Source organism: Leucopleurus acutus (genome assembly GCF_964270905.1).
Source record: "Leucopleurus acutus genome assembly, chromosome: 14".
Classification (NCBI taxonomy): Eukaryota; Metazoa; Chordata; class Mammalia; order Artiodactyla; family Delphinidae; genus Leucopleurus; species Leucopleurus acutus.
The window spans coordinates 32,285,810-32,300,907 of NC_139156.1; the positions used below are offsets into that span (position 1 = coordinate 32,285,810).

Sequence of the window (15,098 nt, forward strand, 5' to 3'; positions counted from 1 at the left end):
AGTCACCTCCAGATACGTCTGCTTTGGTTGCTTTCTTTGTTCTGTCATTGTCAGAAATAATGGAATGAAGTATGCACAGCAAGGAAGGGAGATTTTGACAAAACAAAAGGTGTGGATTCAGTGGAAGATGGAAGACAGGGACTTCACTGAACAGACTCATGGCCCAGAACCAATGCAACATGCAGACCTGAACAGGAAACAGCACTTAGTGGTCATGAGGATCTAAATGTCACTGGAATTATATACATTACTAGATCACTAATAGTAATGCTTATACAAAGACATATTCTATAAAGATATCATCATATGTAGTTTTTTACTGAAGTATAGTTGATGTACAATATTATATGTTAAGTACAAGTATAAAATACAGTGATTCACAATTTTTAAAGGTTATACTCCATTTATAGTTATTATAAAATATTGGCTGTATTCCCTGTGTTGTACAATATATCCTTGTAGCTTATTTTATACATATTAGTTTGTACCTCTTAATCCTGTACCTTTATATTACCTTACTCCTTCCCCCTTCCCTCTCCACTGGTAACCACTAGTTTGTTCTCTATGTTTGTGAATCTGTTTCTCTTTTGTTATATTCACTAGTACAGGAGTATGTACTTTTCCAGTGGAGTTTTAAGCTGTACTTGAGGGAAGCTTCTACGGAGCCCACAGAGTGCACTGGACATCCTCAGGGAGAAGAAAAATAGCCACCCTATAAGCAGTTCTTATATTTTCCTATCAAGTGTTCCGATTTTCGGAGCTCTAAAATACTTTATGCTAAAGCTTCTTATTTTTGTTGCTCTGCCTTCTTTGTATTTCCTTTTCAATTTCTAGCTTTTTAAGCTACATTATTCATTGTTTGATTCATTTTCACATGTTTGTCCTAAGTGTTCAGAAGTATTATATGGTATGAATTTTCTTCATTGAATAATATTATCTCTATTCTACGTATTGTTGGTATATCTGTTGTTAGGATTTTAAAAGTATTGTGGAATATTGTTTTTGGTGCCCTCTTTGATCCAAAGATTGTTTTTTTTGGCCACGTGGCTTGTGAGACCTTAGTTCCCTGACCAGGGATTGAACCCAGGTCCACGGCAGTGGAAGCGCAGAGTTTTAACCACTGGATCAGGGAAGTCCCTGATCCAAAGATTACTTAGGAGAGTTCTGAAATCTCCAAGCAGTTGTTTTATTTACTTCACACTTTGTTTTTAATTATCCTGAAATTGGATTACAGGAAATCCATTACACTATTTAATTTTTTTTAAGCTGAGGATCTTTTATAGTCCTTTATAGGACTATAGTCCTTTTGGACTATAGTCTTTTATAGTCCAAAATGGTGAATTTTTATTAACATTACATGGTCATCTGTTATTAACATTTGTTTGACATTTTTAATTGTATCACTCCTTCTTTCTACATCGACCAGAGTTTTAACTGCCTGATGGGTCAGCAGAACATGATGTATGAATTTCCAGTGATGGCAAAAGATGGCTTTCTCCTTCCTTCATTCATTCAAATGCTCATTCGTGTATTCCTCTCACAAAAATGCATGGAGTACTGGGCCCCTAATCCCAGTCAGGCCCTAAGCACTAAGGACATAGGAGCAAGTGAACACAATTGCTAAAGAAGGGGTGTGACCCCACATTGGCAATGGGAGGAAGATCTTTCCAGGCTGAGGGTACAGCATGCCTAGAGGATTGGGTCGGCCTGCTGGGGCCACAGAGGGAGAAGTGTAAGTAGAGAAAAGAAAATGCCAAGGGCAGGGTAGAGGGTGTTTTGAGTTTTCATTGCTTTGGTACTGCTCACTCAACCTTCTGCAGGCATGGTCTGCCCAGTTACCTGTCACAGGAGTGATTCTGGGCAGAACCCAGCTCGGTGATCTCCACAGTGTGGTGTGGTCCAGCTGGCCATGGGAATAGCTGTATAGGGGACTCTGCTTCAGGCGCCACTGTGGAGGAACCACATCCTAGTAGGAATGTGGACCTGGAGCAATTGTGGCAAATGCTGAAGAGTTTGCTGGCAGAATGCACTGACACTGAGACACCCAGGCTCGCTGTCCCTGGATATCAGTGGGAGATGGTGGAGTGTGCTGGGATGGGTCAGGTGTTCATAGCTCTCTTGAGTTTAGGCAGAATTTTTCAGGTAGTCAAAGAACGGCTTTCTCTACAGGGAAACAAGGAATCTGCCAGTCAGCAGTTCAGCACAAGCTGTAGCAAAATGTAATGCTCCTGACAAGTTTCGTCCTGTGAAGGAAGAGGATGCAAATGCAGAAAAGTCTGGTGACCTGGACTTGTTCAACCCGATGATGAGGAACATCATATGTGTTGTAATAAATCATGGGGAGGGAAAGAAAATCCTCACTATTCACACCAAGAACGGTTGATATCTGTTCCTGAGGAAAAAAAAAAAAAAAAAAGATCTAGCCTCTGGGAGATGAAACCAATTCTATCAAAAAAAGTGGAAAAAGCTAAATCACAATTAAAACTACTGTGGGCGACTGCGAAAAAGGCTCAAGGTCTCCACTGTGAGCCTGAGTGTAGAGTCCAGTCATGTCTCTGCGGGATGCTCCAATGTCAAATGCATATTCAAACATTGAAAATAGCAAGAACAATCTATCCTACACCAACATGGCTAAAAGAGAGAAGGAAAAGCCCACCTGACAGATCCTCATGAAGGTGTCCAGACTGAAGAATCTTCAATCAAATGGGCAGATCAACATCCTAAGGGGGGAGGAAATGAAATGACTGAGCTTCAACAGAGACAAGAAGAAGAGCAACTTAGAATGACCTGTCATGGCAGATCGTAACTTGGCAGCAAGAAATGGGAAGTTCTGAAGCAAATGACCTAATGATGCATGAAAATGATGAGCTCAAGACCTACAGGAAACAATTCAAAGATCTCAAAAAAAAGCTGGCAAGAATCGTTTCTTCTTCACAGAGGCAGCCTGTCCGTGGAACTAAAACCTCAGGAGAGTTTTGGAGGGAACTGAATGAAACTTCATCATCTGCAGAGAAGAGGTTGCAAACCTGAGACAAAGAAAAACCCTGTGATTAAACTTGAGCTCCTAGAAGTGGTTCCTTGGACATCTGATGATCCCAAAGGAGCATTTGGCAAGGACCATTTGCTCCCCAATCTCTGTGCATGGATGCTGCTTCCCTTTCCTCAGACCCTCCCCCTGAGTGCCAGGCTGACCTCCCCCCTGCAGCTCCGTTCCCCAGCCCATGTTTACTGTGAGTCTAAGGGGAGAGCTCCTGGCAAGAGGATATTCACCACCACCCCAGGAAGCCTACAGACACCCCTCTGAATCATATCCTACCAAGGGGTTTTTGTCTGCCTTTTTGTCCACCATGGCCTGGCTTTTTTCCCTGGACACTGCCATTCTGAAATTTGAAGTGTGTTACCTGTGGCCTCCCTCATGACATGAGTCGTAAAAATCCTAATACACTGGTAGACTTTTATGTCACTGAGTTTCTTATTTTCCTGAAAATATTTTGGAACTATGCGTGTATTTAGTTTTAGAATACAAAGCTCACTTTTGGCAAGTGGTTTTACTTTCTTTCATCCTGATACTAATGTATCAAGATCAATTCAGTTTAAGTCATTCCCATTATATCGTACATCTAGAAATAACAAGCAGTAGATATTTCTTTGATGAGTCAGTTCATTTTTGTTTAAACAATACAATATCTGTGAGCAGTTTAATCCACAAAGACACGAAATTAAAAAAATACTTTTCTCTGTTAATGTTTCTATCTACCAGTGTTACAAGAAAGAGCTGAAAATTGCTTCTTGGTTTCAGTAAATTATGGTTGAATTTTTAAATGACTAGTGTGTGGTGACTGAGTGGAGAGGGCAGTCTGTGGAGTGGGAGCCCAGCAGGACTGGACCCATCCATGTCGAGTGCCCTCTGGCTGTGGGGAGCTCTGGAAGGGACTGCATTAATTGTAGATGTTCATGAAGAGGGAGGTAGCCTCAGGCTATCACTTCCTGCCTCTGCCCCAACTCAATTATACTGGAAAGATGGACCTATCCCAATATAATTCCCTCTTCAAAATGATGTCTTTAGGCTTCACGTGCTGATGTCCTCAGTGGGATCTTGCCCCAAGAGCTTGGGTGGGGGCCTTGGTACTGGAGGACGTGGTATGGAGGCAGCTCTGCCCAGTAGCAGGGCTGACACAGAGTCAGGTGTATCCCCAGGGCTGGCACGTGGACGGGTGTGGAAGCAGAGCACACAACTGAAGTCTCAGATATTTGGGCAAAGTGTCTTGAGTCTCAGGCCCAGGCCAGTCCCATGCTACAATCAACAGCCCTGAGTCTGGTCCAGAGCCACAGACACTGCAATATAACCTTTAAAATAAAACACAAATTTTAAGTCCACTCTTGTTAACTAAGTAAAAAAGATAAAACAAAAATTCACCTCAATAGATTTGGGGAAATTTGGAAGAAAATCATTACCATCATTATGGAAAAAACCCCCAGCAAAATTGGAATAGAGGGAAAACTCCTCCATTGATAAAGTACATCTGTAAGGAGTCTTGAGTTAGCACTGTCTTTATCAGTGAAACATGGAAACATTTCCCCACACTAGGGAGAACAAGGCAAGCACTCATCACCTCTACTCAACGTTAGATAGCGGATTTAGTAAGTGAAGTATGGCAAAAAAAAAAAAAAAAGAAAACAGAAAAGAACACTGAAAAAGAAGAAGTAAAATTTTCCTTCTTCACAAAAGATATGAATTTATAGGTAGAAAACCTGAATTTGTTTGTAAAAACTACTTACATTAAAGTGTACCTGATTTTTCCCTCCTAATAAACACTTTACTTGTTTCACTAAAACAACTAAAATAAAAATAAAAAAATAAAATGTACCTGGGATTTGTTTTAATCAGGTATGGTAAGACACGCAGACACAGAAATGGCTGTCATGAAGGAAGACATTGTTGCCCACAGCTCGCTAGATACAGGAGGCACAGCACACCAGGCGGGGCCACATGTGGACGCTCCCTGGTTGGTCAGGAGGCAGAAGCGGGGTGAAGGGAAAGCATGGGCGAAAGCCTTTATCCTGGTTTTAGTGGGAAGGAATGAGCGAGACAGGGTAGGTATGATTAGTAAGCTTAAGATTAGCTGTTTGAATAATTTCAGCAGGCTCCAGGGTGTAGGTACTGCCCCTTGCTGCCATGAAACTGGCAAACTATGTTATTACACACAGGTATATGAATTTCAAGGAAGGGAAAAATTAATCTATAGAAATAGAAAAGTATTGTTTTAGGACAATTATGGACATTGATGGACTGGATCGGACATAAGGGGACTTACAGGGGTAATGATAATGTTCTATATTTTGATCGGATGGTTGTTACATGGGTGTTAGCATTGATCAAAACTCATCAAATTGTACAGTTAAGATATGTACAATTCCCGGTTGCTAAATTTCACCTCAATAAAAAAGAAATTATGTTTCTATATTGTACTTTTTAGGCATGTTGACATACAACATTATATTAGTTTTCGGTGTACAACATAATGATTTGGTATTTGTATGTATTGCAAAATGATCACCACAATAAGTCTAGTTAACATCCGTCCCCATACATAGTTACAGAATTTTTTTCCCCATGATGAAAACTTAAAGACTTACTCTCTTAGCAGCTTTCAGATATGCAATACAGTATTATTATTATTTTTAAAAATAATTTTATTTATTTTTGGCTGCGTTGGGTCTTTGTTGCTGCGTGTGGGCTTTCTCTAGCTGCGGCGAGCGGGGGCTACTCTTCGTTGCGGTGCGCGGGCTTCTGAGTGCGGTGGCTTCTCTTGTTGCGGAGCACGGGCTCTAGGCGCGCAGGCCTCAGTAGCGGTAGAGCACGGGCTTAGTTTCTCCGCGGCATGTATAGTCACCATGCTGTACAGTACATCCCCATGACGTTTTTATTTTATAACTTAAGGTTTGTACCCTTTGACCACTTCACACATTTTGCCCTACCTGAACCCCCACCTCTGGTAACCACCAAACTGTTCTCTGTATCCAGGAGTTTAGTTGTTTGGGTTTTTTTTGTTGTTTTCTGTTTTAGATTCCACATATAAATGAGATTATATGGCAATTGTCTTTCTCTGACTTATTTCACTTAGCATAATACCCTCAGGGTCCATCCATGTTGTTGCAAATGGCAAGATTTCATTCTTTTTTTATGGCCAAATAGTAATCTCTTGCATACATAGACCACATTTTCTTTATCCATTCATCCTTCAGTGGACATTTAGGTTGTTTCCATATCTTGGCTATTGTAAATAATGCTGCAGTGAACATGGACATTCAATAAATGTCATAGAATTTCAGCCCTTGTGGGGAACTGCTTGGTTATTCCATAAAAAGGCCTTAGATCAATGTTATAAACTCCTTACTAGCCACAGAAATCTTGTTTTTAAATTTTTAACATCAATAATTTTAGAAGGGGTGTGTCCTCACCACTTTATATGAGGCTCCAATATTTCCAATTGTCTTCATTCATTTTCTTTACTCTCCTAGTTCCTGCCTTGATCACTAACCTAATCAGAGACACCCCTTGGTAGATGCCTGGCTCATTTATGTAGGATGGTAGAATGGAAAGGATTCAGTACAGGAAGCCAAGAGATCTTGGTTCTGAGTCTGGCTTCTGCCCTGTCATCTTTGGGAAGATTGCTTTCTTCTCTAGCCTTAGTTTCCTTATCAGTAAAATGAAGCCAGGAGACTTCTTGTTCTCTAGGGTCCCTGAACAGAGGAATAATATGTAACAGAACTCTGGTAGGAATTTTGGTACTCAGTAACCATATGATCAGGGTTTTAAACACTTTTTTTTTTTTTTACTGTCACTTTCAGTAAGAAACATATTGACATGACAAGAAAATGCACACACACAACCACACACAAATGAACTGAAAAAATTAAAAAATGAATGAATGAATAAATGAATACATAAGCACACTACTTGGTTCAAGTAGGTAAGTGCTGTTCTAATTTTGTGGAGGTATAGATATATACACAAATCATTCCTAGACAATATGTATTAAAAGCCTTACATATATTTACAGCTCCAGATTTAACAAAATTGGTTGAACAAATTAACACACACAGTGCTAGGTAAATGGGTAAATGTTGTTAAAATGGGCAAATCATTCCTAGACAATATTTATCAAAAGCCTAGAAAATGTTCACACCTTCAGACTTATAGAAATATATCCCAAGAAGCAAATCAGAGACTTACAAAGACCTATATAGGAGACAGCACTATATATCCAACACTTATCCAATAACAGACAATTACTTAAAAAAAATAATGATCCATGTATATTGTAAAATAATTTAGTATGTACTCAATAATATTCTTGGAAAATAATTATAGATATAAATTGTAAATCTTATATTCTTACTAGGAAAAACAATTTGCTAGGTTTTATATACAATGTGATCCTGAGAGTGTAAATATGTGTGTGCTTTTAATTGTGCACATAGAAAGAGATAAGGAACATGATTTCTGTGTTTTCCAAATTTTCTGAAATTGTTACTTTTATAATTAGAAAAAGAGAAGATTCTACTTTAAAACATAATGAAATAACTTAGAAATCTCCCTTGCTGTTACAGATACAGGAGTTAGTGAATTGTTGTTCTTTCCCTTTTTCAACAGGCAAAATAAAATAAGTATAATGGAAACCTTAACCTTGTAAAATATAAAGACTGAAATAGAACTGGGAAGGTCAGTTTTAATTGGGGAAATTATGCCACCTTGTGGTCTTTTCGTATATTGCCACGTATAGCCATTTTTAGTACAAATTTCAGGGCTAAATTCGGAGATTGTCCGCCAGCTTGCACGTTGAGAGATCTTCTTTCAATTTCATGGCACTTACTTGTGGCAAATAAGAGTTTGTTTATGGAATGAGATGGTCATAATCAATCAAAAACAAGTTTGTATTTACTAAGCCACTACTATCAATAACAGGAAATCTTTGAGTTAGCTAATCCCTAAATAAAGTTCCTTCTCAACTGAAACACTGTGATTCTAAGTCTGCAGCAGAATTTTTATATTCTTTGGAGAGAAAGACTGGAGCCACCAAGAAAACTTTTTCCATTCATTGTCAAGTGAAAGATGAAAGGGCTCAGGGACACGTCAGAAGCCACACTGATCAGTGGAGCCATTCAGTGGCTGAGCTGGAGGCCTAAACACAGAGTTAACAGGTTATGCAAGCTCCAAGGCAATTTATTTTAAAGCAGGAAGAGCTGAGGACAGATTCACAGAGAAAAAAAGTAGAAAAAAACCCAGGAAGCAATTGATAACAGTAGAAATCTGGCAAAAGATGGCACCAACCTATATGATCTTTCCCTAAAATACATAAGAATAAAAGCAGCTGTTAGAGAATAGTTCTGCTGTTATTTGATAAGCTTTAATTTTTAAAGGAAAAAAAGCATACTGGATTGGTCACTTGAACTCTGACAGGGAGGTGTCCCTAACAGATGGCCTTGTAACGATTTATATTGAAAGATTTAGTGTAGGTAAAGGTCTTGGAACAGGGCCTGGTGCGTGGTAGCACTATACACACGATAGCTGGCATTATCGTTAAACGGTCACTATAGCATTTTTTCTTTGTCTACAAGCTGGCTTCTGACAAAATTTTTCTGAAGTAGGATAACATGCAATTTGCTGGTTAAAACAAACAAACATTGCCCTTTAGATGATTATAACAGCATGTAACTCAAAACTCTGCTTCATATCTCCCTGACAAAGGGTTTAAGTATTTCCAAGCTGGCTGAAAATACACTGTGGGCAAGCAGATCCCCTCTGCACATGCTCCCTTTTGCTTCCTGTGGTCAGTGCAGCCAGGATTACCTGAAAGAAGGTTGCCTTTTTCCTTCTCTGACAAGCAGCACTGCAGGCGCCCATCCCAGGAGGCACAGCCCTCTCTGCAGAGCAGACGGTGACAAGGAGGGGCAGAGTGATGGTGAGATGCCTCAGGGCCAGTCCTTGTGTCTTCACTCCCTTCCCGCCACTTCCCAGTCTGGCTTCACCCCTTTTCTACTCAGTCAGGAACAGTCTTGGCCGCAAAATGTTCAGTATGTATCAAGCTAAAAAGGCATGTTGAAAAGAACATACAGAGAACTTCCATTTGAAAGAAAACATGTAAACACATATATATTCACATAGAAAAGTGTGGGAAGGAATTAGCCCCCAGGTTTTTAACAGTAGTGGCTGGGTGGTGAAATAAGTGATTTTTCTTTTCCTTTTCTTTCTTTTCTTTCTTAAAAGTATCTGATGTTTTGACACTATCAACATAGAACATGTATTAGTTTAGAAAGAAGTGGGAAAAAAGTTATTTGGAAAGAATGGTTTGATTTTTTAAAGACTGGAGAGTTTCTGCACATGCATTTACCAGTCTTGTCTTAAATATTTTATTATTTGTCATCAGAAATCATCTTTATCAAGATTAATATTGTAATCATAACGCAAAGCATAAAGCCCTGCTATGCCTTGAAAGGGCAAGTATAAACACATGGTCGGTCTAAATCAGAATGGGCACGAGAAAAGGTTTATTTTCAGGTACTTGAAACACCCTTCCTTTTGGAAACGGCCTTTAACATCTTGCTCATTTGGGGACACTGGGGCCTTCTGATAAGAGTTAAGTATACAATATAGTCAGTTTTGATAAACACCAACACCTGAGTAAACCACACACTATCAAGATGTAGAATAATTCCATTCCCCTGGCAAGTTCCCTCACCCCGTTTCCAGGCAATCCCCATCCTCAGAAGCAACCACTGCTCTGGTTTCTAGCACATTAGTTTTAGCTCTTCTAGAACTTCATAGAAGTAGACACTTTTGAATGATGAAATTGGCTCTTTGCAAACACCAGACTTTAAAGGATTTTAGGATTATCTTTACAGGCAATTGAAGAAAACCCTTTGGTTTCAGAAATCTACCTAGTTACTATGAGATTAGCTTCATAATTCAAACATCATATGCATTTATATACAGTATGGAATTCTACCTTTTTAGGAGAAATAAATTGCCACTGGGAAGTCTGGGTGTGATTTGTGTCTGTTTCTCTTTAAAGAAACACTTCAAATAAGGCCAGTTTTAAACTAACATTACTGGAAATTTAGCATTTTCCTTATAGGAAGAAAATAATTATAATTAGAACTTACAAGGACTTCTCACGGGATTTAAGGGATTTTCTTATGTCCCAAAACCCTCTCTGAAGGTTTGCTTAATCTTTCTTCCATTTGCTCATTCTTGTGTTTATTCAGTAAATATTTATTGGACAGTTACTGCACACCAGGGTCTGGATTAGGAATTAAGGAAATTTTTCAGGAAAAAAAAAAAGTGGTCCTCGGGATATTATTCTCTAGTCAAGAATAAAATGCATATTCTCGGAGAGTTATAAGGTACTGAATAATGAGTGTCCTAAAAAGGTAGAAGGATCTATAGAAATCTGAAAGGGATGAAAATACCTTGTTGTGAGAATCAAGAAAATTTAATGGAATCACGAAAAATTAATGGTATTTGAACTAAGCTTTGAAGACTGGGCAGAACTAACTAAATATCACAAGGCTTCCAAAAACAATTTCAACTGTCTCCAACTGGTTTTGTATTTACTTGTGTTTGAAAGTAAGAAATAATTCTCAGTGGTTTGCATAAATGCCTCATCTGTCCCTGTACCCATACCTTTGCCATATAACTTTACAGTGCCCCCCAACTATGATTCTGGGCTTGCCCCAGTGACTCTCTGTGGCTGATGGGAAATTAGATGTGATGCAAGTAGAATGGGGGTAGTTAGGCAGAATTTATAGGGCAAAGACAGTCAACCTCCTCATTTAAGAATGGAACAGCTAAGCCAAACTTGAAAGCTTTTGGTGCAGCTGACCTTACATGTGCTCCAGGATAAAGCTGCTAGCAAAGCTCTCTCAAAAATTAACTACTTACTAGGCCACAAAGAATATCTTAATCGACCACCAAAAGCAACAATGTTATTCTAGCAACATTCACTGATCCCAATGCAATGAAATCAGAATTCATTTTTTAAAGTCTAACCAAAAAAAAATCCACCCACCATGTGACAGTACTGTTCAAAATATTTTAAAACATCTTAAATAATAATAAGGTGTGAAAATATTCTAAAAGTAAAATCCCAACTATTTGCAAGTAAATCTCATTAAATGCCCAGTATTTATCAACATATAAATTGTATAGCTTTGCATGTAATCACTGAATTACAAGAAAAGAAATAAATTCACTAACTATTCAACTTCAACAATCATAAAATAAGAATATAAAGATAAATCCAAAGAAACATGGTAGACAGAGCTGACATGAATGGCTCCCCACCAACTATAAACACATATAAATGCTGTATAAAATATTACAAAAATACTTTTATACAAACTCAAAGGAAAGAAAGGCAAATATTCAGGTGCCAGAACCCAAAAGATAAAGAGTGGAGTACAGAATTGACTCATAAGCCCAAGGACAGAACAGAATTATTGCCTCAAAATGGGGCATTAAGTTTTGAAACAACTACGTAAGACCTGGATGTTCACAAGACTGCTTCATTCTATTAAAAAAAGGATTAAAAGAATTCTATCCACCAATGTAGGAAAGTGAAGACGTTCACTGTCAGTCCAGGCAGGACCTTGGGTATGGAGAAAAAGGTCACCCATGAGAAATCTAAACCAAGATCTGCACCACATAAGGGGTGAAGGCTATGTTTGTTTGGTTTTTTAATTTTTTAAACTGAAGTATAGTTGATTTACAATGTGTTAATTTCTGCTGTACAGCAAAGTGATTCAGTTATACATATATATACATTCCTTTTTTTAATATTTTCCATTATGGTTTATCATAGGATACTGAATATAGTTCTCTGTGCTACACAGTAGGACCTTGTTGTGTATCCATTCTGTATATATTAACTTACATCTGCTGACCCCAACCTCCCACTTCATCCCTCCCCAACCCCCTTCCCCTTAGCAACCACAAGTCTATTCTCTATGTCTGTGAGTCTGTTTCTGTTTCATAGATAAGTTCATTTGTACTGTATTTTAGATGCCACATACATGATATCATATGATTTGTCTTTCTCTGGCTTACTTCTTTTGGTATAATCTCTAGGTCCACCCACGTTGCTGCAAATGGCATTATTTTGTTCTTTTTTATGACTGAGTAGTATTCCATTGTGTGTGTGTATCTTCTTTATCCATTCATCTGTCCATGGACATTTAGGTATTGGCTATTATAAATAGTACTGCTATGAACATAGGGGTGCATTTATCTTTTCAAGTTATAGCTTTCACTGGATATATGTCCAGGAGTGGGATTGCAGGATCATATGGTAGTTCTTTTAGTTTTTTAAGGAACCTCCATACTGTTCTCCATAGTGGTTGTACCAATTTACATTCCCATCAACAATGTAGGAGGGTTCCCTTTTCTCGACACCGTCTCCAGCATTTATTATTTGTAGACTTTTTGATGATTCTGACTGGGTGATACATTGTAGTTTTGATTTGCATTTCTCTAATTAGCGATGTTGAGCACTTTTTCATGTGCCTGTTGGCCATCTGTGTCTTCTTTGGAGAAATGTCTATTTAGATCTTCTGCCCACTTTTTCATTGTTTTTTTGATAAATCAACTATACTTCAATAAAAAAAAATCTTTTTAATGGGCTACATTTTGAAGTACTTATTGAATTAGGGTGATCCTCAGTGAGGTACTAACGAGCCATGTCAGAAATGTGGATTCTATGTTAGGCTGGTTTCACTTTACTTTTTTGCATGGCAAAACTTGTATGCCTTGAAATATCTTCACTGTTCCCTCACATTTAAACAGATGTGATTCTAGGTTGGGATTTTTTTTCAACACATTGAAATTTTTAAGTCTTATTTTTACTGTTAAAATAACACATCTGCTGTCCACCTGATCTTTGTTCCTTTGTGAGTGATCTGGTTTTAGAAGACTCTCTTTGCATTTGATGTTATTTTATCTATAATGAATCCGGGAGTATAGTTTTCCTTATCTTTTCTGTTTAGTGCTTGATAATCTAATCTGAGGTCTTTCATCTTGCTTTAATTCTAGGGAACAGTATTTCTTTATCCAGTGTGTTCACTGGATGATTCTAACTTTATTCCTACTTCATGTTTCCAACATGCTCTCTTATGTAGTCAACAAAACAGATAAAGTACCCAACCTTGTGGAGATGATGAGAGGCTGACAGATTGGCAAGTGTGGTCCTTTGCGGGGAGGATCAGGGACATTCATTCTGAAGTGAAATGCAAGCTGACACCTGAATGCCAAGGAGCCAACCACTCACACGTCTGAGTGAGGAATGTGACGGAACAAGTCCAAACAGTAAGTAATGAGTTGATCAATTATTAATTTTTAGGATTACCTCTGGCATCACTGGTACCTATCTTCAGGTCCATGCAGAACTTAAGCTTCCATTCTCTCCCATGAAAAGATTAAACCTGTCTTGTACCAAGTAGTATAATATTCTATTATCACTTGTCATACACCCTAGTACTGGTATAAAGAGAATTCATTGGAAGGTGGAGAAAAAGGTAGGAACACAGCAGGTATAACCTTGGTGGTGAGAAAAATAGGGTAAAGGAAAGCCTCCTGCACCCCATGCTCCCAAATGAGTCCATGCCTGGTTCCCCAGCACAAGGTAGTCAGGTCAGAGATCTCATTTTGATGAAACGATAAGATGAGATTCACTTCATATCTTTCAAGAAATACGCTTAGTATTGGTGGTGGTGGCAGCAGCTAAAATCCTTATTCAAAAATCCAGTAATAAATTGTACAGAGAGCAAGAGAAAAGAGGGGTAAGATAACTATATAATTGATCTGTTCTCACCAGAGGTTTTCATCGGTACTGAGAAATGTTTTTTGGTTAACGGTTCCCAAACCTCACTAATTTGCATACCCGTCATAGATTTTGTTATGTAGAATTAGACTGTGGTGACGAAAATTAGAAGACTGGTTACCTTGGGGTAGGGTTATTAACTAGGAGGGCAGAAAGCCTTCTTTACAGAAACACCCCCTTTAATCTGGATGGTAAGTTACACAGTGGATACACCAAACTGAGTATAAGATTTCTTTACCGAGATGTTATATCTCAATAAAAAGTGAAAATGAAACTTGCTATGTTTCTATAATAACTGTGCTATTTTTATATTTCTTTGAATAACTTTTTAAAGCTAAGAAGAAATGAAATGTTCATCTGAGCACCTTAATTGTATAGGTGCGGGGGGTGGTGGTGAGCACTGAAAATGAAAAAGCAGGCACACATTATTTTATAAACATCCTGAAATACTTTAGAGAAGAGGAACGGCTCACACAATCCCCCTACTATCAAAGACCTCTTCAGGTGGTGACATTTAAGCAAACAGTTAATAATATAGAGGAATCTAAAAAGTAGTTAAGACTCAGGAAGAAATAAAAAAAGACCCAGAGATGTGACTTGGGGGCTGATCTGTAGATTGATCTGACTGGAGGAGACAGATTTGTGAAAGGGAGATCAGGAAAAATTATGGACAAATTAATTTATCCTTTAGGGCTGCGCTTCTCCACTGGAACCTGTGGACATAGCTCAGGAATTTGAGTTTTAAAATGTGTATTCATTTCAATCAGATCTAAACAAAATGTATAACAAGTACACTATAGATCACATGAATGACCAACTACTATACAATCAAGTACAGCTACCTGTGAGTGCTCATACTTTCCAATTATATTGGTACCAAGTAACACCAAAGAGAGACAGTATTTTTGTTGCATCTGGCTGTCATCTGCTTGGTGCTGTTGTCAAACTCATGTCCTAGATATGCACCATAGACTACATTACAACATGTTGTATTTTAAGCTTAGTTTGCCACCTCTAAGCCAGAAGTAAAAGTGTAAAAATTTTTTTTTATAATTCACTTTAAAAGTCATTTCAGGGCTTCCCTGGTGGCGCAGTGGTTGAGAGTCCGCCTGCCAATGCAGGGGACGCGGGTTCGTGCCCTGGTACGGGAAGATCCCACATGCCGTGGAGCGGCTGGGCCCGTGAGCCATGGCCGCTGAGCCTATGCGTCCGGAGCCTGTG

At 38.5% G+C, this 15,098-nt stretch overlaps 1 protein-coding gene across 1 annotated transcript in view; it reads right to left on the minus strand.

The window, feature by feature from the left end:
• Positions 1–13,437, minus strand: part of CYP2C18 (cytochrome P450 family 2 subfamily C member 18) — a gene marked incomplete at both ends in the record, with an annotated part of 62,124 nt that extends 48,687 nt beyond the window's left edge. Inside the window, 1 exon segment of the mRNA XM_082854420.1 lies at positions 13,404–13,437. Within this exon segment, the coding sequence (XP_082710546.1) occupies positions 13,404–13,437 (34 nt within the window).
• Between the last annotated feature and the right edge of the window lie 1,661 nt (positions 13,438–15,098).